Source organism: Mustela lutreola, chromosome 4, assembly GCF_030435805.1.
Source record: "Mustela lutreola isolate mMusLut2 chromosome 4, mMusLut2.pri, whole genome shotgun sequence".
NCBI lineage: Eukaryota > Metazoa > Chordata > Mammalia > Carnivora > Mustelidae > Mustela > Mustela lutreola.
This window is the reverse complement of record NC_081293.1, coordinates 42,616,964-42,644,108: the sequence shown is the minus strand read 5'-3', so window position 1 is coordinate 42,644,108 and position 27,145 is coordinate 42,616,964. Positions and strand designations below refer to the sequence as shown.

Sequence of the window (27,145 nt, the reverse complement as noted above, 5' to 3'; positions counted from 1 at the left end):
GACAGAACCTCCCAATACTCATTGGAAGCTACCTCACAGCTAATTCTCTGAATTTCTATATATAAAGTAAATCATTTAACAAAAAAATCTGTATCTACAGTGTACAGAAGAAAGAGAGATTTCAAAGCCCATTAACTCACAGAGATGGTATGTTACTGGGAGAATATGGGCTGTATAATTAAAAACAATTTAAATCCGATTATAAAAAGACAGTGGGCTTTACTGTCTGCCACCATCTCATTAATGGAAAGAAAACCAGTATCTGGAGGTTTTTTTTTTAAATCACTGTAAAATTATGAATTAGAACACGCACGTACCACCGCTCTACTGCTTCACATTACTGATAAGATGAGCTGAAATATTCCTTGCAGAGAAATATTCCTCACAGACGGCATAAGCGCTCCTCAGCTCAGAGCTCGCTCGGCCAGGGGGCACATGGCGTCTCGTGGCTGAGGCACCCGGGGCAGGGAAAGAGACCATCATGGAGACAGTCAATGTGAGGGTGGGTCCTTTCTGGAGACCCCAGTTCCAGTGTTTAGTGATGCCTGGTTTTCGTTTTCCTCTCTCTTCTGAACTCCAGAGCCCAGCATCTGAGGAGGGGAAACCAAGGGACCAGGGGGAACATGCCCACGTCTATGATGAAGGAAATGAGTGCTGGTAAACACCCCATTAACTCACCTCCTCTGAGCCAGGAAAGCATTCAGGTGGCTCTGCCAGCCCTCGGCACGTCCATGATTAAGGGCTGGTGTTGACTGGCTGGTTCCTGCTGCAGGGAAGTGCCATCCAGGAAGCTCTTAGAGAATACTGGGGCCCGGGCCCTTCTCAGGCTTGGGGAATCAGGATCTCTGGGAGTGGACTCTGGATGTGGACACTTGTCTGAGATTCCGGAAGTTGGGGACTCCGGTCTGCTGTGCTTACACATCCCTAGCACAGTAGCAAGCACAGGGTCAACCTTTGGTAGACATGGAAGCAAGAAAAGAATGGGCACCTTCTGTGTGGATGTCCTCTTCCTAGACCTTTCCTCTGGACTTCATAAATAATCCTTCAATGTAGATGGTGAGTATTGCCACTTTAAATATGGGGAGCCAGGGGTGCCTGGGTGGCTCAGTCTGTTAAGCGACTGCCTTCGGCTTAGGTCGTGGTCCCAGGGTCCTGGGATCGAGCCCCACATCGGACTCCCTGCTCAGCGGAGAGTCTGCTTCTCCCTCTGCCTACTGCTCTGCCTACTTGTACTCTCTATCTGTCAAATAAATAAATAAATCTTTATAAGTAAGTAAGTAAGTAAATAAATAAATAAATAAATACGGGGAGCCAGAAGCTAAGAAACCTAAGGGAAAGTGCCACAGATCATAAGCCAACGAGAAACACAGGAGGAATTCAAGCCCAACTGGGTACGGCCTAATGTCAAAGGCCGTTCTGAAACTTCCCATTATCCTTCCCCCCTCCCTCCGACTCGGTCATTCAAAATTGGCCAGGGGCCTTCATGTGCCCCATGCTAAGCCAGAGGCTGGGGGAGGAACAGGGAAAAACCAGAGCCAGGTGCTGGGCTGTCTGTGTCAAGTGATGCCATCAAGCACTGGGGAGAGATCAGGGCACCGAATCCTCCTACACCAGCCCCTTTTGGAACCAAAGTACAATTGCGGGATATGATTTCAGCAAGTCCCTAACCTGAGGCCTGAAATCTCACCATCAGGCCATTCTAAGAAGTCTGCAGAATCGGAGTATCTAGACAACTTCCGTGGCCCAGGTCACATCCCCTTAGCCCACCTCTAGACTGTTGCTGTGGTGACCGGCTGCAGACAGGTGTGATGGGGCAGCACTTCGCCTCCCCTGCACCAGGCCCCCCACGGGCACCACCTGAGGCACCCACAGAGCCCACCCAGCCAAGCAGCTGTACCCCACCATCCACTGGGGGGTGTGGCTTGTGGTAAACACTCCCCTGTCCCTTCACTGGGGGACAATCCAAGAGCTAGTCTACATGGCTTCTTGGATGGTCCCGATGGGGAGGAGGCTTGGTTGCCCAGGAGTGACTAGCTCAGACTAGCTCTCCCTCCCTCCCTGGTTCACACTTTCCGTCCCTTTCTATCACATTCCACAGTACACTGCTGCACAGCTACCTTTGTCTCAGGATCCAGTTTGGTCTTGGGCTGGGCTGCCTCCGGCTTTGACATCTGCAAAATGCAAGTACTCTTGTCATCAACAGTAGATGTCACCGAGAAAGGCCCAGCTTAGAGTGACAAGAGCAGAGAAGCCTGGGACTACCTTCCAGCAGGAATTTGGGGCTCTGGGCCAGGAGCCACGTGGCATTCCTAGAAGAGCCTAGCAACCTGCCCCTCCTCCCCCCATGCCCCACTCCACTCCATGGGTGACCAGGCAATTGTGGGCACAGAAAACAGGAGCCAGCCTATACGGAAGGGCCACACTATGCAGAAACCCTGTAATCTCTTAACAGTGGCTCACTTCATATCTGGGATCCTCAAGGACAATCCCCCATCCTCAGCCCCTGGGACCAGAGCACAGAGGCCTACAAGGGCAGGGAGTAGAGGGAACTGACGGTTCCCTTGTGTTCCCCATCCTCATGGATCGCTCTCCTCATGCCTCAAGGCCTAGATCTAAATATATGGCTCTGAGCCCCCGTGTCTACAGCCTACACCCCCTGCCTGCCCCACAAGCTCGACCCCCAGAGCCTGGCCCACTTCTGCCAGGACCACAGAGAGGAAGCTCTAAGACCCCTGTAAACCTTGCCAGGCTCTCAGGATCCTCCTTCTCCACTTATGCCCTATCAGCTCCCTAATCCTGCCCTTTCACACTTCTGAGCCTTTGCTCAAGCTCTTCCACCCCCTGGAATGCCTGCCTCCCTCTCTTCAAACCCCCACTCCCTACTTAAGACTTGGCTCAGGAGTCCCCTCTTCAGAAAGTCTCCCATGGTTGCCCCCAAGCCCAGGCTAGGTTTGGCTCCACATCGGTGCCTCCCTGGGCTGGCTTCATTCTCTTGTCCCACAGATCACGCTCCAAACCCACATGTCTGTCCCTGCCACCCCAGCTCTGTGGCTGCCACAGGCAGGATGGGCAGTGTGGAGTGCCGGGCCTTCGTGGCTGGACACAGCCTGCCCGAGCTCTCCCAGAGAATGGTCTTGGTGGGGCTGGCCCACCTCACACCTCATAAGGAAGCTCATATTTCTTCCTCGACCCCCACTACCTGCTTTCTCCAGCTGAAGTTAATAATTTTAAAGTAATTAAGTCCAACAAACTGTAACCGATTAAGTAGGGACTGGCAGTGGCTGACAGAGTTTCACGGCCTCACCTCTGCCTGGGCCTGTATGTATTTGGAAGGCAGCGGGCGAGGGCCTTATCCCAGGCCCACCCTCCAGGGGCCTGACCACCCCATGGCAGAGATAAACCTCGCCTAATGAGACTGTCAGGGGACTCCTTAACGAGATTAGGCAGGGCCAGAGCTCTGCCTCATGGTGTGTGGAAAGGTTTTATTCAATTAGTCATTCAAAGGGGGCACACTCGGCCCAGGAGACTGCAGGAGGCCTTGCCAGTAAGGCAGCCCCCGGCCCTCCCCACAACTCCCAGTTCTGCTGTGGTGACCCAGACTCCGGAATGCCCTCACTGGGCAGAAGCATAAGCAGAGCCAGTCCGGGGCATGGGGCAAGGCCAGATATCTGGCTGCCAGCCCAGGGCTCCTTCCCTCCCTTAGAGGGAGCTCTCAGGGCTGGCCACAAATGGGCTATTTGTAAAAGGGAGCAAAAACCCCAGGTCACAATTGGTGTGGAGATAGAAAAGACTAGACGGGTAGGCAAGGTTGAGTTTAGGGCCAAAGGCATGGCTTGTGGCTACATAAAAAGTGGGGATCACATGTGTAAGGCCAAGACCTAGTACCCTGCCCCCTCCTATATAAAGGGTGTTCACATCACACCCAGTGGAAGGGAGAGGTCCAAGATCACCCCAGGAGCTGCAGGAGCCCAGGGAGCAGCGAGCTCCACCTCCTGGGAATAAGGCCCTGCCTCCTGTCAAGACTTGGGGGTGCCAAGGGAGGGCCAGATCACACCATGCCCAGAGGGATCCTTGGGACACTGGGGATAAGGAGGCTCAGGTCTCAGACCCCCCCCACCTTCCCATTCCCCCAGCCCTGACCCCACCAGGTTGGCCCCCACTCTTTCATCACTGCCCAAAACCCATGCACAGATCACTCTGTCCTGCATGTCCAAAACACTTGCCATCCACTCTCAAAGGCCCCTGGCCCCAGGCTAGCACAAGAGCCCCGCCCTCAGGAAACCTCCCTGGACTGCTCAGCCACCAGCCTTCTCTCCTTCCCCATCTACCCGTGGACATGCCACAGAGCTCAGACTCTGGCTTCTTCCTCTCAAAACCCCATCTGCCCCAAAGAGAGGTTTCTAATCAGCATGGTCTGGGATCTCTTGGTGTCCACTGTGTGGCTCCAGGCCTTCCAGTCCAATCTCAAGTGCCCTGTGGGCAGGAAGCCTCTCAGGGCAGCAAAGACAAAATATGAGGGCATGCTACTATGGGCCCAGCATCCTTTCTCCTCTCCAGGTGAGTCTACCACGTCTGCTCAATCCTTTCACTCTTCCCACAGGGTTTGAGGCATCCCCAGGCCTGGCCTATCAAGGCTTCCCACTCTTCTGGCAGAGGACTGAATCCCAGAGGAGCCTACCCCCATGCCAGTCCAATGAGTGGCAATCCTGGGACCCTTGTGAGACTCTTGCTAAGCAAACCTCTCTTCCCATGGGGAGGGACGGTGGGGTTTGGCTGGTGGGACATCAGCCTGCAGCAGCCCAGGGACACTGAGTGGATGAGGCTGCTTAGGAAGGGAGCCTGCCCTGGGGAGAGGAGGGGCCAGGATACAGAGATGGAAGCAGAGTCCCAGGGATACCACTGGAGCCCCTGGATCCAGCCATGACTGAAGTTACACAACCTCTGGCCTGTGCCCTACATGGCCTGATAAGTAGCCCGTCTTGCTTTGGCCAGTACAGGGGTTTCTGACACCCGCATGATTAACGTGACTAATACAGAGAATGATTTCAGACCCTCAACAGGTTTCCCTGATAGGAGGTTAGGGTGTAGTTTTTCAGATGGTCCAGCTTAGAATTCCCACAAATGCTTCGGGACAACTTCCTCCCAGGCCATGAGAGGCAGAAACTCTCCCCAGAGCCCAGGGCCCCGTGGCTTAGCTACCTTGCCACAGTCCCAGCAGGCCACTCGACAGGCTCCCCCAGGGAGAGGCTCCGTGGGGAGATGCTCCCTGGATGCATCGGGGACTCAGCCGGTCTGCAGGTCTGAGTCTGTGAGCTCACCAGGACACACGCGTACGCACTCCGGTGTGCGTCTGCAGGCCCACACATGTAAGTGCCCAGGGATGGTCAGAGAATAGCTCCACAAACACCTGCTCCAGCTGTGCAAATGCCTGGGAATCCTGAGAGGCAGAGGTCACAGGCAGGACACGCTGGGAGGCGTAGACAGGCAGCAGCAGACAGGGGACCCCGGCTGAAAAAACAGAGCAGCCAAGGAAGGTTTCCTGAAGAGCCTCCCAAGCTGAGACTGCGAGCAAATGGTAAGACGGAGGCAAGGGGCAAGCAGGTGGCTGCAGTCAGTGGAGAGCCACGACCTCTCCACTGGCCCAGTGAGGGCACCAGGATGTGCAGCAGGGACAAGGCTGGACCCTCAGCTGAGGCTAAAGCACAAAGACCCGACTGCTGAGTACAGACATCATCCCTCAGGCAGGGGGGCCGGGGGCCTGGCCAGACATGAGCACCAGGAAGGTGGGCTCTGAGGGGACCGCTGGGCAGGAGCCCACCCGCTGGATGCGGGTACCTGGGCTGGCATGCTCACTGAACATCTGTGCGCATGTGCAGTGTCCCAGAGGCAAGGGCAGGGCCTGGCAGGCACTTGGTCCCCATCTAGCTGCATCTCCCCTGGAGCGCTCCCCAGGATGGATCAGTGGGTGCTGATACTCATCACAAATCCGCTGCCTGCCTTTTAATGAAGTTAATTTTCTTGGCAGGAGCTAAGTAGCCTGACACAGCCAGACCCCCCCTAAGCAGCACTCAGGCAGGCTTCTCCTGATGAGGTTTTTGATCATTAACAACAGATCTTCAAAGCCCCTCGGGCTCCTGCTCACCAGGAGGGTTCTGGCTCCTGCTTCCTCAGAGGCCAGTGTGGCAGCGGTGGCAGCTGCGTCCTGGCAAATGTGGCCTGCTTACCAGCTCCTGGAGCACCCACCAAGGGGGTCAGCACTGCCCCTCCCCGCCAAGCTCAGAGCTGCTTGACACCCCCAGGTGTCACACCCCCAGGCCCCAGACCTACAGTTCCTCCTCCCTCCCACAGCCCCTTCTCTTGCCTGAGCCTGGAACAGGCAGTGGTTAGGACAGTATCGTCATCTGCATTTCTCACATGTGGAGACTGAGGCCAGAGTGAATGGGCTCTCCAGCCCACCAAAGGATCCGTAGGTGGGAGACAGAAATGAAGACCCAGGTTCTGGCTCACACCCCACACCCTGAGAGCCACTGGGCAACAGAGCTCCTAGGGCCAGCACCTAGAGCCCAGGGAGAGCTTCTGCTTCCTGGGTGTAGCCCTTCTCCCTTTCTCTCCCCTCTCCTCACCCTCCCCACCCTCTCCCAGCCCCACAAGCACACTTCAGTCCCATAGAATGGGTGGGGAAGCCATGGCCCTGAGCCCCTGCCAGAGCAGCTCTGTGGAAAAATGCCTTCCCAAGACAGGGCCTCCCAAACTCTCTCCCACTCTAGGTGGCAAGCATGAGAAACCCCCTCGTTGTGACTGTACCCTTTGCACTGGGCCTCCGAACACTCCATGAAAGTGCCCATGGCTAGGGGGAGCTATGCTGTCGGGGAAGATCTTCGAATCCAGAAGCTGACCATGAGGGAAGGGGCAGCACAAGTAGGCTTTAGGGGCTGCCGTAAATACAACACGTCTCAGGGCCCCACATCCACAGAACCCTCAGTGGTCTCAAGAGTGAAGGAAGGACTGTGAGCTTGTGAGGGTCTCAGACAGCAGAGGTCCCGTGTGTCTGTCCATCCCATCACCCATCCAGGCAGGACTTATATGGAGCACCCATGACCATCCATGCACCAGGATTGGCTCTGGGACCTCAGTAGTGAACAAGACAGACACTTCCTTGTCCTCATAGACCTGATGATGCTCTGAAATACATTAACATAACTGCGGGGGGGCATACAAAGAAGAAAGCTTTGATAGGTAATCATCGTGGCCCTACTTGGAGCCAAAGGGAGCCTCTCCAAGGAGGTGAGATCTGAGGCATAGCTAAAGGCACAGAAGGAAGCTGTCATTCAAAGAGCCTTCCAAATGATAGAAACAAAACATATGCAAAGGCCCTGGGGTAGGAGTGTGCTGCTTTACCTGTTAGAGAGACAGAAAGCCAACATGGCTAAAGCAAATAGGCCAAGAAGAGTGCAGAGGTGAAGCAGCTGAGGTCAGTTCTTGTCAGGGTACTGAGGGGCTTGCATCTCCGGCAAGGGTTCCAAGTACAGCAGGGAGCCGTGGAAGGGTTTCAGCCGGAGAAGAAGGTGAGTGGATTGATTTTTTTTTTTCCAAATAACTCTGGCTGCCACATGGACAGCAGCCTACAGTGGAGGACACAGGAGGGAGCAGTGAGCAAGTGACTGCAGGGATCCAGGCCGAGATGGCAGTGGAGGTGGAGAGAATCCACAAACTGGGGATAAAGTCAGGGCTATGTGCATATTGGAGGCTAGGTGAGGAATCAGAGAAGGCTGGCTAAGATACAAAGCCTTCACATTTCCTAAGCAACCCCTGCTTAGCTTCACTCCTTATATAATTCCCATTGCTGTCCGGGTTGTCCTGATGATGATGGTGGATGATGCACATCCAGCCCGGGGCACAGACAGCAGGCATCTCCAGGTACCCCTGCTTCTCATCAGGCCATCACCAGGCACCTGGAGGAGAACGAATGCTGCCAAGCCCGCCACATTCCTTCCCCCGCACAACCCAGGAGCCCTTGAGGCTTCTCTAGTGAAGGGAGGAGACACCGAAGGCCCGAGGCCCCGGTAGGCTCCAGCACACTGTGATTCCATGAAGTCCGCACAGGAGAATGAATGCACGGGCTGACACAGTGCCTGTGAGTGCACCAGGTGCAAAAAGGCAGCTGGCTAGTGCTGTGTTAGTGATCCTGCCGGATGAGACCCTGCGTCACAGGGGTGCTGGTCAGTGACCCAGAATCAAGTGACGGAGCAGAATGGGGAGCCACTGCTGAGTGTTTCTGAGGTGGGTGAAGGCAGCAGGACCCCCCTATGAGCTGGCCTGGGCTGGGAGGGAGAGCGAATATTTGGGAAACAAGAGTGAAACTCACAAGGCTCTGAGCAAACTGGACTTGAGTCGGTTGAAAGTGGCGCGCTAGAATCAATAGACAAGTGCACAAGCTCCAGGTGGGGGTCTCTGATGTGTCACCCTTTCCTGGGCAAAAGCCCCCAGGCTGGGGAACCAAAGGTTCACCCAGAGCCCTGGCAGGAAGCAGTGCTGACGGCCTCCATCCACTCACATCCATTCATACCAGCAGAGCCTCTGGAGCAAACAGCGACCGTCCCTCTCCCTCTGTGCAGGGCAGACAGCATGAGGACAGTGCCAATGGTTCCTGTTTGCTGAGCCCCTGTGCACTGCCAGGCACAGCAAGTTCTCAATGGTAGTTATTTCACTTGGTCCTTAAGACAGCCTGTGACAGGAAGTGACATTGTCCCCATTTTGCAGGGAGGAGCACTGAAGATGGCCACCTCTGTGGAAGCACCTCAGGGACACCGTGTGATAAGAGGGACAGTGATAAATGGGTATGTCCAAAAGAGAAGCAGGTGGGAAATCACCAGGCTCTAGGATGTGCAGCTGGACTTATTGGGGGGGGGGGGGCGCAGTGGCTGTCTTTCAACCCTTCAAGGACTACGGGTGCAGAAAGCCTCAGCTCAGCACAAAGGACCGTCCCAGATCAGAATCGGGGGCTTCAGAAGTACAGACGTCATCTGACATATGTGGCCCTGAGGCCATGAGGCCCTGGGAGGGACGGGAGTTGGGCCAGTCCTTGGACTGTCCTCTTGGGTCGCCCTAACAAAGTCCCACAGACTGGGTAGCTCAAACAGCAGACATTGATTTCTAGCACTCTGGAGGCTGGGAAGTCCGAGGTGCTGGCAGATTCAGCTCTTGGTGACAGAGCTCTCTTTCTGGCTTGTAGATGGCTGCCTTCTTGCTTCATGCTGACGTGGAAGAGAGGGAAAGAGAGCAAGTTCTCTGGTTTCTTCTTACTCCTGATCACACCACGAGGCCCCACCCTCAGACCTCATCTCAACCTAATCACATCCCCAAACACTCTGCTTCCAAATACCATCACACTGTGGGTAAAGGTTTCAGTAGATGAATCTTGGGGCTGGCGGGGGGGGGCGGGTCCAGGCAGTTCACAGCACCTCCAGACCTTCCCTGGCCTTGGTTTTATGTGGCCCCCCCACCAGCTCTGGATACTAGAACCCTGTGCTATCTGCTGACCCACATGGCTAGGACCCCAGGAAGGCCACTCCCTGGGCTATAGAGGTGGGCTGGCTTCCACCCTCACACCTCTGATACAGTGCCAAGGTGCCACAATGGATGCCAAAGATGGGGAAGGGCACGGGCTGCTACCCACAGCCTCCTCCTGACCTTAGCCAAGTCAAGTGGCCACAACCACAATGACCATCCACTGGAGTGATCTCCAAGGGGCCCAGGGACAGGACCCCGTATCGGCATCCAGGAACGTCCCCCAGGAGATAGGGGGAAATAATATTTGTTGAACATTCCCCATGAATGTCCCTATCTTAAAGCTGAGGTTATAACAGGGTACGAAAGAAATCAAGTCCCTCCCCACAGCCCAGCATCTCCAGGAGACAGCCCCAAACACAGGACAGTGGGGGCATGTGGCAGAGCCTGCCTCCTCAGGGCTCTAGGAGTGCCCCCAGGGATGCCTCATCTAAACCAAGACCTGCAGGAAATCCAGGAGGGGGTCAAAGATGGTTGGGACTAGAGAGGTTCCAGGCAGCAGCTGGAGCCACTGGCTCTCTCCACAGATCATGCTCAGGCAGTGTGGGGTCTGCAAAACACACAGACACACACACACACACACTCACACACTCACTTGTGCATGCATCCTTATAAGCACACATACCTGCACGCACACACACATGCACACATCTGCATATACACATGTGTATGTGTTCGCACTCACCCACACATGCACACACACTTGCATACACACACACACACACACCCCTTGCACACGCACGTGCATACACAGGGCCGGGGGGCTCTGCCTAGATTCCATGCGATGCCCGAGGACCTCATCGGCACTGCCTTCCACCCAAAGCATGGCCTCTGGGCCTGCCTGTTTCTGGAGGAACACTGGCTGGAGGCTCCCTATGCAGCCCCAGCTCAGCGCTGTGAACCACGCAGTGCCATAGGCCAGCCCTTGGGAGCCTTCATCAGGCAAACAGGAGAAGCCCCGAGCCAGCCCTGAGCTGAGGCTCCAGCTGGGGGCTCAGTGACAGGGAGAGACGTACCCTCAGGCTGGCAGCCTACAGGCCGCAGGGGTGGCCCACAGGATTGTTTGGACCACAAGAGCCCTGGGGAGAGGCAAGTGAGGGCAGGTGCCCTGGGAGCCAACGGGGACTGAAAAGCAGCAGCATTTGATGTCGCAGCCATGACAAGGAAGGCGACAGAACCTAGCTCTTAGCTAAGTCAGGGTCACCTCGGCTCCTGGCACCAGCCCCTAAATGGACACCGCCAAGACAAACACAAGGAGCCCAGACCAGGGCCTAGAAAATGGCCCTCCCTCTCTTGCCGTGCTTCTGGGCCCTCAAACGAAAGGACAGAAGAAAGCCTTTTGCCCCAGCCCAGGAGCACAGGCGAGGCAAAACCACAAGACTGAGCAGGAAGAGCTCATGGGAAGGAGACAGCCTGGCAGGCCAGACCAGGCCAAGGCCAGGCCTGCAGGGGCTCGGGCCATGTGGGGTCAGCAAACGGACTGGCTAAGCCAGAAGCTTCAGCCACTTGGGAACAGGGATGATGTTCCAGCCAGCAAGGCCCACGTCTCTGCCCTGACATGGGGGTTGGTAGCACCCAGGTAGGCCCAAAAACCAAGGGGTCCCATGTACCCTTGGCAGGAGTCCAAGAGGACAGAACAAATGGTGGCCAGGACACAGGGAAAACAAACTCCTACTGAGTATCCAGTGTGCACCCCCCACAAGCTTAACCCCAGCACAAGGCTGAGCACACCTCTGCTCGGCACTCCACGGGCCACGGCTGGCCAAAAGCCTCCTTCCTGCCAGGCACACATCACCCCTCTAGACCTAGCAACACAATGCCAAGGAAGCCCCACTTCACAGATGTTGAAACGGAGGCTCAGAGAGGGCAAGTGACCTTTCAAGACCACACAGCTGATCAGTCACAGAGCTGGGGTCTGGACCTGGACCTGCCTGACCCCTTTCCACCCACACAGAGCAAGCAGGCTGGGCCAGGCAGGCTGGGTTCTGGCTGCTCTGTGCGCTCGGAACAGCGAGGCTATAGCTAAATACAATCACGTGTGACGAAAGTCCGCAGGCTCCCCAAGCTCCGGCCCACATAGATGGCTCCAGCTAGCCTCCACGGGGGCCGTGTGGTCAACACCAATCTATTTCCCTGCTCTTCTGGGACACCCAGAAAGGCCAGACTGAACCTCAAGAGCTGCAGGAAGTGGAAAGGATCCAAAAGCCCCTTGGAACCACTCAGGTTGCCAACAGAACCACCATCCCTACCTCTCTGCTTGGGCGTTTCCTCAACTGACCCTCAAGCTGTCTTCTCTGTTGTCATTCCCATCTGTCAGTTGAGGACACTGAAGTAACCTGCCCGGCATCAAACCGCAGAGCGGGGACAAGAGCCTCAGTCCATGAGTGAAAGCACAATGCTCCTTCTGCCCCCACCTTAGCTTCTGGGCAGCACATCCATTCCCGTGTGGAGGAGAAGGAGTGCCAGGCTGAGCACTGGCCAGAAACAGGCTCAGGGGCAGTGCGTCTGGCTGCCACAGCCTGCGACCAGTGAAGGACTGGGGTGCAGGAGACATCACTGGCCAGGGTCTGACTGCAGGAGGGGGTGCAGCCTGGGCTGAGGACCACCCTGGGGACCCGGTGGGCAGTGCCTGGCTTCACCCCCTGGGAGCCTGACTCGCCCACAGCATGGACCCAGAAACAAATAGAAACGGGCCATCTAATCACCACCCAGCTACCCTGCCTGTGCTTCAGGCCCAGAAGGGAGAATCATGGGTCTTTCTCTTCCCAACCCATGGCCATTGGCCAGAAAACTGAGTGTGCATAGATTGGAAGGAAGGTCTTTAGAGAACCCAGGTGATGGGATACTGGGCATAGACCCAGCTGCCTTCCTCGGTCCCATGCCTGTCAGAAAGGCCAGATCCCAGAGAAAGGTGCTGTCACAGGTCAGCCAATGCCAGCGATGAGTCTCTGCCCTAGCCCAAAGCTGTAGCAAGAGAGAGCCGCTGCCGTGGGGGAAGACGGGGTGAAGGGGGCCTGGGACAGAGGCAGGGGGATTCTGTGAGAGGAAGAGCACCATGGGGAGTGCTGCCGAACCCATGAGCAGCACTGATTGCTGAAGTCCAGCTGTAGGGGCTCCCTGGGGTGGGCCCAGCAATGACCATCTTCACCTCACCACTTAGGAAGCAGTTAACCCAAGTCTTCTGAGGCTGTGCCTATCCCATCCATAGCTCACAGAGGACAAGGTTGATAGACACAAGACTGGCTCTCTTTTCAGAGTCCAGTAGGGGCTGGGAACCCAGGGTTCCTGACTTCCCCCATACACAGCAAAGCCCAGAGCTTTCCAGAACAGAGGGACAAGTTAATGAGTGGTTAGAGGTGAAGTAATGGGAGCCACAGCTTTGGCGCAACCAGGATCCAGTACCCAAAAGTGTTCTGGGCTTTTTGTTTCTTTGTTGCTGCTTTAAGAAGTCAGCAAGGAAATGAGAGGACTGTTTTGACGTGAATAAGTATTTCTGTCATTCACCAAATATTTCTAGTTGTCCCTCCTTTGGGTACATGGTAGGACTATGCTTCTTGGATCGCTTAAGACTAGCTGGAACCACATGACTGGTTTTGGCCAATAAGCTGTAGCCAGAAGTGACACGTGTCCCCTCAAGACTGAGACCCCCAGAGCTCTCTTTCAGTGTGGCACAGCAACTGGCAATATTCAAGCTGAGTGGCCACTGTGAGCCAAACTCCATAGTGACCAATGATGGACATGCAACATGAGCAGGAGATAAATTTTTGTGATGTTAAACCACTGAAATGTTGGGATTGTTTGTTACTACAGCATAACCTAGCCTTCCTAGCTGATACAAGGGAACTACAGAACAAAACCAGGAGGCAGGGACCTGGATAGCCATGTCTGAAAAAAGACTCCCATCCAGGCATCAGACTGGGCTCTAGGTGGTTTAGAAATAAGCAATACAGACTAAATGTTCCAAGTTTTTAGGTGACAGCATGTTCTAGTAGCAAAAAGACCAGGTAAAGAAGGAAGACAGCTACTAGAAGGAACAAAGCAAGGGGATTTTTGACCTCACAACTACGAGAATTTGGAAAGAATCTATCTGCCCTTATCTCTGGGTGCCAGGGATGGTCTTGACTATCCTCCACAGGAAACCTAGAAAAATGGCCCCAACATGCTGCTCCAGATAGGAAGGTTGTCAAAGTCCCCAGGTCACCAGGAAAGGGAATGGCAGCAGCTTGGAGGCAGCAGGAGGACAGGTGTCTTGCGAGGACCCATGGGCCTCCGACCCACACACCTGACAGAAGTGCCCATCTATTCATTGCCCATTAAGTCCAACCTCCCAATCTGGGGGGTTAAAGCCATGGCCGCAGGGATACTAAAAGGAAGCCTCTAGAACCCCAAACATGCAGAAATGGGTGCAGCAGGACTATAGTCTATAAAGCGAGGGTGTATGTGTGTGTGTGCGTGCACATGTTTGCACACCCAAGAGTGAGCCCAGAATGAAGGAGAGCGCTGGAGCCTGGGAACCCAGCTGAGGGAGGAGGGCAGCCACTCCTTTATTTATGGCTCACAGGCTAGTGAGCAATCCAGAGGGTAGACTAGATGGTTCCCTGCCCCCAGCCTCCTTCTAGGGAGGGGTGAATCTCGCCTGCAGCCACAGTCATCTTCCAGCACGAAACCTTGCCAGCAGCAGCCCCCATAGGGCCAGGAAGAGGGCCATGCAGCAGCCGAGAAGGATGGACTCTGCTAAGGTCCCAGCTGGGGCTCTAGGTGGGCACAGCAGATGATGCGAGGAGGGGGGAGGGTCTGGAGAATCTGCGCAGACAGAAAAGGAAGTACAGGTGGTGGCAGGTGCATGGGCCTTACAGACTGGCTTTGCAAAAAGCCTATTCCTCTGGGAACGTCCTCGGGCACCAGCAGTTTTCAGGCCCAGGGAAGGACGCCGATGCCTCACTGAAGAGCACGGGTAAGTCTGAGGAGGCCCGCAGGCTCACAGAGCAAGCTTGGGAGACATGGACACACGGCCATAAGACCCACGTGTCTCCAGTGGGTCTGGCAAAGACGAGGCGAGTCCACGCAGTCCACAGGAGAGCAGACCGCCATGCAGGAGATGGGGAAGAGGGGACAATGTGCGCTGGCAGTGACAGACACTGACAGGTGTGCCAATGCACCTGCGAGGATGCCTGCATCCTAATCGCTGCAACTTTGATCATGTTAGGCTTTGTGTCGGAGAATTAAGGCTGCTGAGGGAATTAAGGTTGCTCATCAGCTAACTGTAAAGTAGAGAAGTTATCCCGGATTGTCCAGGTGGGCCCAGTGACATTACAACGGCCCTGCAGAGAAGGACAAGAGTCAGAGGCGGAGAAGGAGATGGGAGGACAGAGGTGAGATCGGGGTGACGCCCTGAGAGGGACCCCATCCACCAACCCGGCAGAAGACAGAGGAAACGGTCCAGGAGCTGCGAAGGGTAGGAAGCCCCTGGAAACTGAAAAGGCAAGAGAATGCATCCTCTCCTAGAGCCCTCAGAAGGAATCGGCACTGCTGACACCTGGATTTTAGTCCAGGGAGACCTGTATCAGGCTTCTGACCTGCAGAATTGTGAGATGATAAATCTCTGTTTCCAACCATCTAAATTTGTGGCAAATTTTTTTCAGCTCCCAGGGAAAATTAATACAGCCGAGTGGATGGGAAGGATGGCGTGGGCCTACAGGCATCTTTTCAATGTCACTAACATCACATCAGGAGAACCAACAGAGCCCCTCCTGGACAGAAGGGAATCTCCCAGCAGGTATAAAAGATTTGGCCTCACTGGCCACAGCCTTCTGAATGGAAGCCAAGGAAGATTCCAGAGGCATCAAAGCTCCAGTGGAGACCTTCTAGCAGAATGCTCAGATATCAGCAGGCACATGAGGGGCAGGGTGACCCCAGGAGGGACCATCAGATGGGCACCAACAAGCTCACTGTGTTTTATTTTCATTTGACTTTACTCTCTCATTGTTTTAGTCTACAAACACCAAGCTATACTTTACCCTGTCTTCCTAAAACACTTTTGTGCTTATTGTAACTAAAAGGAATATTGCCTTACATATGTTTCTTTTTCCTTCCTCTTCCCTAAACTGTTATCTTTCCACTCTATGACAGATATGTCTACAGGATAACCAATATCCCAAGTCTTTTACTTACAGTACAAGATAACACTGTGAACAGAGAAGACTCCTATTCGGCTGGTTCTTTTATGCATTTACACATTTTATATAATCTTCCCCTTCAGCAAACACTTTAGAACAATATGAATTTTTTTTTATTTGACAAATTAGTATTTCTCCTAGTACCCAGAAGGAAAATTGTCACTTACTGTTAAGATGGACTTTGCCAACTAAATCCAAGACACAACATTTTAAATACCACTCCCGTGTCGGCACTTGCTAACTTTAAATCCTCATCAAATGCATTTTATTAAATGCAACCCATTCTTTTACATCAACTGACCAAGTGCCTCCTAAGGTGGTTGGTCAGGAACTTGTACAAAATCATCCTGAAGAAAATGAATTGAAGCAGAGCCTCTTATTCTCTTCAGTGACACTTCAGCATATCTCAGCATATAAATGATTCCATTTAAAAAATAATAAATTGTCTTGAATATCATAAAATACATGCAGTCGCTAAGAGTAGTGTTTACACATACTTTGCAACAATTTCAGAAAAAGCCAGTATGATGTTAAATGAAAAAAAAAAAAAAAGAAAGAAAGAAAAGACACGCTATCCAGCTGAACAGAATGGGAGCTCTCAGCACTTACAAAATATACAAAATACAGTGAGTGAAAAAAAGACTAGAAGGAACTAACTGAAATTCTGAACGATTTCTCTTCTGCCTCGTGATGCTTTTCTGTACCTTCCATATTTTATATAATGAGTATGCACAGTCCTTTCCTTTTCTACATCTTTTAATTGATTCATGCTCACTGTAGCGATGCATTTCTTTTATAATGGGGGGTGGGCACGTTTAGCAAAATGCTGAAAATGAAAAGGTCAGTGAGAGTCTGCTCTCAAGGAATTCGCCAGTTTAAGAAATGATGCCGCTGAAAATATCACCGGCCTCAGAGAAGCTGAGATGGATTCACAGTTGGGTCAAGGGACAAAGAGGAAATTCATGTTTACTGAACACCTACCACAGGCCTTCTGCAGACAATTTACACATGTCTCATCTCATTTAATCCTCACGAGAACCCCACCTGCCCAGTACTATGTTTGGTCCCTTTTAACAGATAGGTGAACAGAAGTTCAAAGCGGAGCCAGGACGCCCCCCTGGAACCACACTACACATGAGGCAAGACGAATGTGAACCTGGTTGCTTGGACTCCAGCAACCCAGCTTTTGTCCCTGTATGGTCCTGCCACTTGGGCCAAAGTGGGAACGGCATCACCTCAATCCCAAACCCCCTGGGGATCCATGGGGAGCTTGTCCAGTCCACAATGGAGACTGAACCCCAGTGTGCCTTTGTCCTCCATCTATACCTGCTCTTCACCAAGAAGTCCTTTCCTTTCCCACCCAAACTTACTACCCACGGCCAGTTGCAATGACTGTCCAAGCCCAGGGGAGAGAGAAGATACCCACCAACAGGATGGACAGCATCCCACAGCATCCCAGAAGGAAGGAGAGAGCTGAATATCTGCCCAGCTGAGCCCCAGGCTAGGGAGAAGGAGCCTCTGAGCACTGCTCTCCTCCATGCTCTCACCGCTCCATGAGGCCCTGGAGGGGCTGGTTGCTACTGTCCCTTGTAGATATCCAAGGGCCATGCAAGGTCACGGGACAACCATGTGGATTTCTGCCCACGAGGCTCATCAGTTGAAAGCACATACCAGCCTTAACCAGCACACACACTCTGAGCAGCAGGCAGCCCAGCAACATTTGGTCAGGATCCTTCTACCTGGATGGCATCAGATGTCCCTTAGTCACCAGAATCCAACTCCCTACTTCTGGATGGGTACACACACTCCCTCTCACACCCTCTGAGAACTGTCAGCCTGCCATCCCTGGAGCCTGAGACATTTTTCCAATCATAAAAATAGAGAAACTGAGACCCAGAAAAGCAAGCTGTCAACCAGAAAAGACCTCTGGATGGAGCCCTGTGTCTCCAGAACACAGGTGCACTGGGACCTGAAGGTTGAATGGCCCACAGGTGCGTTTCATTTGACTTGTACTGTATTGTTTAAATTGCTTGATTAGTTGACAACAGTTAGAAATCAGGTTTTACATTAAAGTGCAGATTTGGGGCTCCTCTCAAAAAAAAAAAAAAATGCACATCTATAACATTAGGATTTTAATTCCCAAATGGAAAAATCGTCTAAAGCTATGTAGCAGCTGCTCCTTTTAACAGCATTGACCTCTCCAGACCCCACGCTCCAGGCCCTGCAGAGACCAGCTGCCCCGTTGGCCAATGTGTTACCTGCCTGAGACTGTAACCCTGGGCAAGAGCATTATCTTCACTCTCTGGGGACCTGCTGATGGGGGTACGGGGTGGGAGGGGGAAGTGGCCGGGGTTGGGCATCATGAATGAGCATGGAGTACTCCACAGGGCAGAGGGGAAGTCAAAGGACACAAGGTATGTCAACAGGGGAAGTGGAAGAGCGGAAACGCAGGTGGAAAACACAGGCAGGATCTCCACCACGATGTGAGCCCCTGAGAGCAAGAAACGCATGTGTCCACCTGTGTCCTCAACTCCCAAGCACAAAGAATGACTGACCACAGAGCCAAATGATGGAAACAGTGTCAAGGAAGCAGAAGGCACTGTAAAAATTGTGACATGTAAGAGGATAAGTCTGTGTCACCCCCCTGATTCCCAACCCAGGTGGTATTATTCCTGCCTAAGGAGGACCCCACTCTCCATGGCTGGAGCCCACACCAAGCACCCGCAAGGAGGTGGGAGGTGAGGGCACACAGAAAAAAAGTTCTGGGGTGGGTCATGTGGGGGCAGGGATCAGACACCAAAGGACAGGGATTCCCCATACCTCAGTGGATATCGGACAACGGACTCTGCCAAGGCTAGAAGTAGCAAACCCCATGATAGGCAACACCAGCCTCACCCCTCTAGCAGCTATTCCAAAAACACACTCAGAACTCCAGGTCTGTACTCCTGCCCCAAGACATCCTTGGGCCTTCAGAGCTCACAGTTGGGCCTTCCCCTCCTCTGCTGCATCCAAGAAGACTCCCAAAGACCTCCTTCTAGCACAAAGTTCTCCCCAGAAAAAGCTTTGACCTTCTGGACACAGAGCAGAGTCTTCACTGAAACATCCTACCCTTGCAGGTACCCAGGAGCCCAGCAGCCAGCATATAACCCAAAGGCAGCAGAAGGGCTCTGCACTCGGTGGTTAGGGAAATGGGGGTGGGAGATGGAGGAGATGAGATGAGACCTAGAACCCTGAACCAGCCCACTTCCTCCCAATATCCACTGTCCTGTCAGTCCCTCCTGGGAGGAATCCCTGCATCCCCACCAGCTAGGCCCCCTACCCTCAAACTCTGGGGCAAGGGCCTCTGAGTCAACCCAGGAATGCGGGGAGCAAGGCAGAGGAGAGGAAAAGGTACCTGGGCTAGGCAGATGCCCGGAGTGTGGAAAGAGCCCTAAGCCCTGACCAGGAAGGCGGCTGGCAGTATGCGGGAGGAACTCGGGTTCCAGAACCCAGCCTCGAGCCAGGTGACACGGAAGAGGAAGAGAGACAAGGGGGAAAAGAAGCTGCCGCTGCAGCGAACGACCGCGCTGCGCACCTGTTGCCCCCGCCGGTGGGTCCGACCGATCCGACCAGAGCGGAGGCGGAGGCGACGGCTGGCGCAGCCTCGGACTAGGATTCCCCCGAAGCCGGACTGGCCCAGCTCTTCTCCTTTCCTGGTCAAACAGCGCCCACCTCCGGCTCAGGCTACAGCGCCTCTGCCCGCGGCAGGGACAGCGAGAGAGAAACCAGCTCCTCCAAGCCGGGAGGAGGAGCACGGCACAGACACGCGGGGCGGAGGCACTGACTGGCCGCGGGGCGCGAAATGCCGGGCGTATCGGGTTGCGCTGTGAAGAGGGGAGACCCCAGGCTCGCGCGCCAGGCACTTCTCGCTTGGGGATGAGGAGGGCCCCGGACCTTCGAGGTCAGCAGAGGTGCACCGACGCAGGTACCGGCACGCAGACACGCCCACCCACAAACACTGGAGAAACAAAGACGGCCCTGAGCCACACATGCCTGCGCGGGCAGCGCGGGGCGCACACAGGCACCCACCGAGCTAGAAGAGAACCGCTCCAGCCCGCAACACGCCCCGCAAGGAGCCTAGCTCGCGGCGCTCACAAGCTCTCCGCTCCAGCTCCCCGGCGCAGAGCACTCCCGGCGCCACCGCTTGGTGGGTCGGAGAGGACGCGTGCACCATGCGTGGCACCACGGCTGCCCGGGCGCACAGGGGGCTCCGGGCGGCCGAACCCGTCGCAACTCCGTGGGTCTCCACGCTGCCTGGCAGACGGCTGCCCTGTTAGCCTTGGGCGCCGCGGGCGCTCACCTTCCTGCACCGCCTGGAACGGGTTGTTGGCCTCGATGACCTTGATGGAGTAGGTGATCTTCTCGCTCTGCAGGATGTCATCGTTGAGGCTCAGGTCAGATACGGCGAGCTGGAACACCCTGTCGTCCTTGGCCGCGTTCTCCTCGAAGATGGCACCTGGAGGAGATGAGGGGTCAAGACCTGGCCGAAAGAGGAGCGCTCCCTCCCCACCCCACCCCCACCCTGGTCTTGGCCCTCAGGTCTTGGTGTTGGCAGGTTAGCTGGTTGTCTGGTGGGAGTTTCAGACCGGGGTTTTAGCTTCACAGGCTAGTTTACGGCTTTCTTAGATCAACCAGAACAGGAATGTGTTCCCCACACACAGCGCACTTGTGCACACAGTTGATGTGAGTTACACATGCACATTGCACATGCTGCCAGGTCACACACGTTGTCTTGCAACCAAGCTACCTCATGTTCGGGTCATACCAACACACAACGAACTGAGCCAAGCTGGGTGGCCTCAGGCAGCACCCAAATGCCCTGATACCGCCCCATAAATCCCATCGCAGGAACCAGAAAGTTCCCCCTGCAGGGCGATGTCCCCATCCCCAATCCCAGAATATAATTATGACTTCCTTCTGCTCTAAGAGTCCCCCTTTGAGAGAAGCTGATCACGCAGGTCCCAGTGAGTTTGCTGCACCTGCCGGCAGGTCAGTCCCAGCCTGGCTCCCTGAGCATCACCTCCTGCTCTCCATCCTCCAGCCTCTTCTTCCTGTGTGTATGTGCTGGAGAGGAAACTGGACCCTAGACCCCTTGCCGTCAGACCCAGCAGTGCTGAGGAGCTCATAGGATACCGCTCCTGAAAGGGCCTTCTAGAACCGCGAACATCTCCAGGGAAGCCTCCCGCTGGCCCTTTAGGCGCCTTAGCACGGCCTCGGCGGACTCTGCGCTTCCAGCGGAGATCGGTCCGATTCGCCAGAGCCTGGCCCTGCAGCCTGGGCAACTCAGGAGTCCTCCCCCACCCTCGCCAGGCCCCGAGGGTCCCCACGGTCCCAGGGCTGGGCCCGATGATCCCCGGAGCTCAGGACCGGGCAGGAGGAGGAAGGACCCGGTTCCACGTTACACCCAGAGCCGCAATGCTGACCGCAAGACCCGAGCCCCCCTCCCCCCGAGTGGGAAGCAGGTTTGGCGCCCGGCCCCGGCGGGGGTGAGGGGGGGGGTGCAGCTCACCAAGCCCAGGCCTAGTCCCTCACCACCCCTTCCCAGCCCCAACCCACCCCACCCCCCATGCCCCGCCTGTCCCATCATCCCTGCCTTCTTACACCTCCCAACCCCCAGTTTCTCTGTGCTAACTGGTCTTTCCCAACTTCCGGAAAGGCGACTGCAGAGGGGCTCCCCCAAAGCTACCGCTCTCAGGCCCCCCAACCCGGCCTAACTTCCTGGGATTCCTCCCCTGTTGCCACTAACTCCCACACACTTCCCCTCCGGGCGCCCCCTCCTCCTTTCCAATATCTCATCTTCTCTCCCGGTTCTCTTCCTCCATCCATCTCTTCCCGCTCAGCGCGCACACACACTCCTCCCCACCCCCCACCGCCCACGCTTCTTCCCCCGGCTCCCACCACCTGGACCGTCTGCCGGCCCCCAAGACTTGGACCACGGGAAACTCTGGGACTGTCCAAGATTGGGCTGCAGTCGCCACAACCAGATACACAAACACCCACACATATACCGAGAGATACACAAACACACCGGGGAAACAGGCAGACACTATGTCCACTCTAACAGGCTGACAGTCGTGCACGCACCAACACAGGCTCAGATGGACACACACATCCCAACGCCCTCTCGCAGTGACACCAACACGGTTCCAGGCGCACACACAGTGATACACGCTGACAACACCCACCCACCCACATTCACACACGGTTCCGGTCGGGCCTCTTTGATCCTGCCCTGCCAACTTGGCGAGACCCAGGGCTGTGTCCGCCCCCTACCCACCGCTGCTCGGAGCACGCCGACGGCCCAGCCGGGGGCGCGGGTCTGGACGCGCGTCCGGCCCCGGGTTCCCCGCAGTCGCGGCCCTAAGTGTCGGCAAAGGCCGCAGGGATTGGAGCCCCAGGGAGCGGCGAAGAGCCCGCGGGAACGCGGCGCGGCCCATGCACAGCTCCTCCGCGGGGCGGCGCGGCGCGGCCCTTCGGGGGAGCACCGCCCGCCGAGCCCCTCGGCCCGGGGAACCGCCAAGTTTGGACGCCGCGCACCCCCCACGCCGCTGGGGCCCCCGCCCAGCCTCGGCCCGACCGCCCGCCGCGCTCACCGATGTGGATGATGGAGTCGGCCCGCACCGACACGCACTGGCATATCCAGGGGAGAAGCCACAGCGTCAGCGCTTCCATGTCCCCCGGGCGCGCGGCTCATCCGCCCGGGCCCGGGGCGAGGCCGAGGGCAGCGCGGAGCGGGGAGGCGCCGGTCCGGGTGCAGTCCCGGGCCGCTCCCCGGGAGAGCCGAGCCCGCCCGTGCGTCTTCTCCCGCGCGCCCGCCCCTGCGCCCTGCGCCCGCCCCAGCCCAGCCCAGCCCAGCCCAGCGCGGTCGGGCTCCCGCTCCGGCTCCGGTGGCGGCTGCGGCGGCGCTGGCAGCCGGAGCCGAGGCCGGTGAGGCGGGGGCGGCCCGCGGCGGCGGCGGCGGCGCTTCCCGCGGCTCGGGCGGCTTCGGAGGCGGCGGAGGCGGTGACGGCGGCGGCCGGGCCGGCGCGGCGGCTCCGGGCTGGCTGTGTGTCTGAGCCCCGGCGAGGAGCGAACTGCGGAGGACGCCCCCTCCCCTCCCCCTCCCCCTCGGCTCCGCTCCCCCTCCCCTCCCTGCCCGCCTCCCTCCCCTCCGCCCTCCTCTCGGCCACGTGACTGCGGAGCCTCAGCCTAGCCGCGCGGCGCTCGCCCGCTCGCGGCTCGGAGGGGGCGCCCGGTGCTCCGCGCTCCGGGTCCGGGGGACACTCGGGGGCCGGCATGAGAGCGGGGACCAGCCGAATCAGCGGCGCGCAGAGACTTGGCGGCCCTGGGTCTTGTTCTCCGGGGGCGGGAGGATAGAGAAGGTTCGGCCACCGACTGCCCTCGGGGGATCCCGGAGCGCCCGCCGAGCGTCTCGGGCCATGCACCCAGCCTCGGGCAGAGAGCCCCTAGCTGAGCCTCACTGGGGCTAGCCGAGAGAGAGACGGAGCGGGACGCTGAGCCAGGAGCCGGGATGCAAGGGGAGCCAAAGGGGACCGGACGCGGCCGAGCGTCACGGAGCAGAACCTGGGCCGCGACTCGAACCCTAGCTAGCCGTGCGAACCTCGTTAGGCGCCCATCCCCCGCGCTCAGCCCGGAGTCGGGCTGGAGGCTCGGACTCTGAAGCCTAATTCATGGCCGGAAACCGGCGCAGCCGTGACCGCTGCGCCTGGACGTGAGGAGCCTTCCAAGCGGCCGGCGTACTCAGACTCCCACTCTGCACGGAGCTTTCACGCGCGAGCCCGGGCGGAGAGCCCGCTCCTGGCGGCCAGCGCCGAACCGAGGTCTCTCCGCCGCCTGGCGAATGCCTCCGGCCGGCCACCACCAGATGCAGCTTTAAACAGTCGGCTCAAGCCTGGGAGGAGGTGGCAAGCCGGACGCGCAGCTCCCGCACCCCCAAGTCCCAGACGGACTGGGATCCACGAGGCATACTCAAGATTTCGGGGACGCAGCTGAGCCTTCCGGGACCCCGATTCCGCGGAAGCTCGGTCTGGGCGCGCCTGGCAGAGCCTCGTGTAAGGGGCCTCTCTAGAAAGCCTGGGAACATCCCTTGGCTGTAGTCCGCCCGCGGAAAGGTTCCTGCCATTCCTTGCGCTGGGCTTGAGGGACTTGGAAAGGCTTAGCAACAGACCTTGCCTGGAACCCCCTGCGCAGTGGGAGAAGTGGACACCTAAACAGATGATTAGAAGATGTGGCGAGGACCTTGAATGAGCCATGCATGCACTTGGCCAAGCATGGGAGGAAGAGCCAGGGATGGCTTCCTGGAGGAGGTGACAGTTCTAAAAGCTTAGAGGGGTTACCAAGGGAGAAGGAATAGAGGCCTTCAGGCATTTGATGCTGGTTATCCAGCCAAGGCAGGAAGATAAAGAATTTAGTGTGTGTGTGCATGTGTGTTTGTGTCTCAAGCTGCCAACCACGGAGGAGTCATTGACAAATGTTACTTTGGAAAGGTGGGGGAGGTGGCTGTGCAGAGAGGGCCAAGTACAAGCTTGGAGAGCAATGAGGCAACCCTTGTAGTGGCTGATGGGGCTGACTCAGCTGGGGGTGGGGGGCAGCCTGGTGGAGAGGAGAAGCTGGATTGGAGAACAAGCAGGGAACCACTTGAGCAGGCAAGGTGGCTTCCAGGAGGAGGGGGCCCCTGGGCAAGGAGAGAAGAATGACTATGCCCGCGGGAGACTGGGCTTGGGAGCTGGGTATAGTGCCCATATAAATGCACTTCCTCAAGAAAATTTATCTTTAGGGCCTTGAATCATAAAATATGCCTCCCAGTCTCTCCAACACCCCTCCCCATCCTCATTCTCTCAAAATCCCACCATTCATTGACCAAAAAGTTATAGAAAGAGAAACAAAGGGTAGATTTTTTTTTTTTTTAATGTAACAATTTGGTTCCTATGGGACTGCCTCTACCTTGTAAAGATAGTGGGTGTGATTTCCAATAGGGGCTCAAATCTGAGGTCAAGAGTCATAGGGTCCGGGATCACCAAACTCACTTGTTTGGGCCTCTGCAGTGTGTTGGTAAAATATGTCATGTTTCTAACTTAGAAGTTTTCTTGATGTATGTTGTGCTAAGGCAGAGCTAGCATGATTGCAGCAGGACAATCCTCAAGACCCCCCCCAAAAAAAATATTAAGAAAACAACCTACCAACCCATACAGTTTTGTTTTTTGTTTTTGTTTTTGTTTTTTAGATTGTGTTTACTTATTTATTTGACAGAGAGAGACACAGTGAGAGAGGGAACACATGCAGGGGGAGAGGGAGAAGCAGGCTTCCTGCTGAGCAGGGAGCCTGATGCAGGGCTCAATCCCAGGACCCTGGGATTAGGACCTGAGCCAAAGGCAGACACTTAACAACTGAGCCACCCAAGCACCCCCAACTCATAGAGTTTGAAAAGACTTCTACTAGTTTGCAGTTTGGATGATGATAAGGTCCCTCTGGTTTGGGACCTGAGGGTTGTGACTCCAGTTGGAATCCCCTGGAAGCTGTTGGCCCTGGGCAATATCCCCTCCTGTCCTAGGTATTCCCTTCCCCTATACTTCCCACAGCATGGGTTCCTTCGCCATCCCTGATGCTCGTCTTCTGGTGCTCAAACTCCTACACTACCAAGCCAGCTTTCACAGCCAGACTAGAATGGCCTGGGTTGCGCTTGCCTGGCCACAAGGGGTATTCTGCATAGGTCACATTTCTCCTGGAGCTGGGAGGCAGACCCAGAGATCACTTGTCCCTGTGCACACCCACCTCTAGGCAAGACTTTTAATCTTCTCTGCCACCCGAAGTTGGGATTGTCGGGTTCCAGGAACACTGGCTATTATGGGGCTATATCAGGCTCATCAAACTCTTAATTACTTATTGATCCCTACCAGCCCAGTCCCTTTAAACCCTGATAACCTCTGGAACTGCAAAAGCTGCCTCCCTCAAACGAGGCTCCTGGGGAAGCAACTTTACCTCATGAGCAAGTTCACCCCTACTGTGATAACTTGGCTGAAGAAGATAGATTGGCAAACTTGGGTCATATGACGCATACCCATTTCACAGAGGGGAAAACAGGCTCAGTGAGAGGAGTAACTGACTCACCCAAGGCACCAGGCCAGTTGCTGGCAGACCCAGGACTCAGTCTTTTTGGTTTGCTCCTAACTACACAAGGATATGTTCACAGATATTAAAACTGAGTCCAAAAAAAAAAAATCCTTTTGCACAGAGTTCAGCCAGTAGAGGTGACTGCTTTTACTAAAAAGATCTCTTGCTATACTGATTCTAACTACATTTCTTTAGCATTTGCCACATGTGGGCACTGTGCCTGGCACCCTACATCTTACCTATGAGGTAGCACTCCCATTTTTGCATGCAAGGAAATAAAGAAGGATGCAAAAGTTTACTGCTGAAGCTACAGATGACATGTCAAGGCAAAGAGAAAGGCCACAGTGATCCACTAGGAAGCCACAATCATCGTAACTTAAAGCTTTGGCATTCCAGAAAAGCAGACCTCTCCCTTCTCAGCTACCTTCTTTCTCACCCCAGCTAAAAACTGTACAAAGGAAGGGCCAGCTGGAATCCTGACTCTCCCAGGTGCCTCTCCCTGGCACAATCCCTAAGAAGCTGCCTGTTTTGTGTGGGTCCACCACTGCCCAACCCCCGCAGAGGTGCCCTTGCCCAATCAGGTTTCCTTCTAGAGAGCCCCCAGATGGCATGGAATGCTGTACCCTGAAAAACTGCCTTCCACTCTCCCTCCAGCATGGAGCCCACCTGGGGTTTCAAAGACAGTTCAGCCTAGGCCCTCCCAGAAGCTTACTGCTGGCAAGAAAGACCAAGGCCCGGCCATTCTCTGCAGGCTTTGGCACAGAAGACAAGGTCTCCCAAGTACACTAGGAGGAGGCCAACCCAAGTCCTGAGGTCATCTCCCCGGGGTGGGGCCAGCCAGCATCTTAAAGGACCAGGCTTAGACCCCTGCAACCTGAGTTCCAGGCTGGGCCCTACCCGTGCACTCCAGGAAACCCACTCTCTGTCAGGATTCTGAGCTCAGAAATCCTCACTGCCCCTTGGCCCCTCTTAATCCACTGGGTTTTTCTTTTTTAAAAAAACACCCTGGGTGCCTGGGTGGCTCAGTGTGTTAAGCCTCTGCTTTCGGCTCAGGTCATGATCTGAAGGTCCTGGGTCCAAGCCCTACATCAGGCCCTCTGCTCAGCGGGGAGCCTGCTTCCCCCTCTCTCTCTGCCTACTTGTGATCTCTGTCTGTCAAGTAAATAAATGTTTAAAAATCTTTAAAAAAAACCTTTATTTATTGCTTATCCCCCCCCTTCCCTCCGTTGTGCCTTTGCCCCCCCCCATTATGT

The 27,145-nt window shown here is 55.7% G+C and overlaps 1 protein-coding gene across 2 annotated transcripts in view; it reads right to left on the bottom strand.

The window, feature by feature from the left end:
- Positions 1 to 22,588, bottom strand: part of GRID1 (glutamate ionotropic receptor delta type subunit 1) — a 693,966-nt gene extending 671,378 nt beyond the window's left edge. For both annotated transcript variants that reach the window (XM_059169718.1, XM_059169719.1), the window contains exons 1-2: positions 22,376 to 22,588; positions 20,083 to 20,238 (exon numbers count right to left, since the gene is read on the bottom strand). In XM_059169718.1, coding sequence (XP_059025701.1) covers positions 20,083 to 20,238; positions 22,376 to 22,454 — 235 coding nt within the window. In that variant the 5' untranslated portion in view covers positions 22,455 to 22,588. The remainder of the gene's footprint in view (positions 1 to 20,082; positions 20,239 to 22,375) is intronic.
- Between the last annotated feature and the right edge of the window lie 4,557 nt (positions 22,589 to 27,145).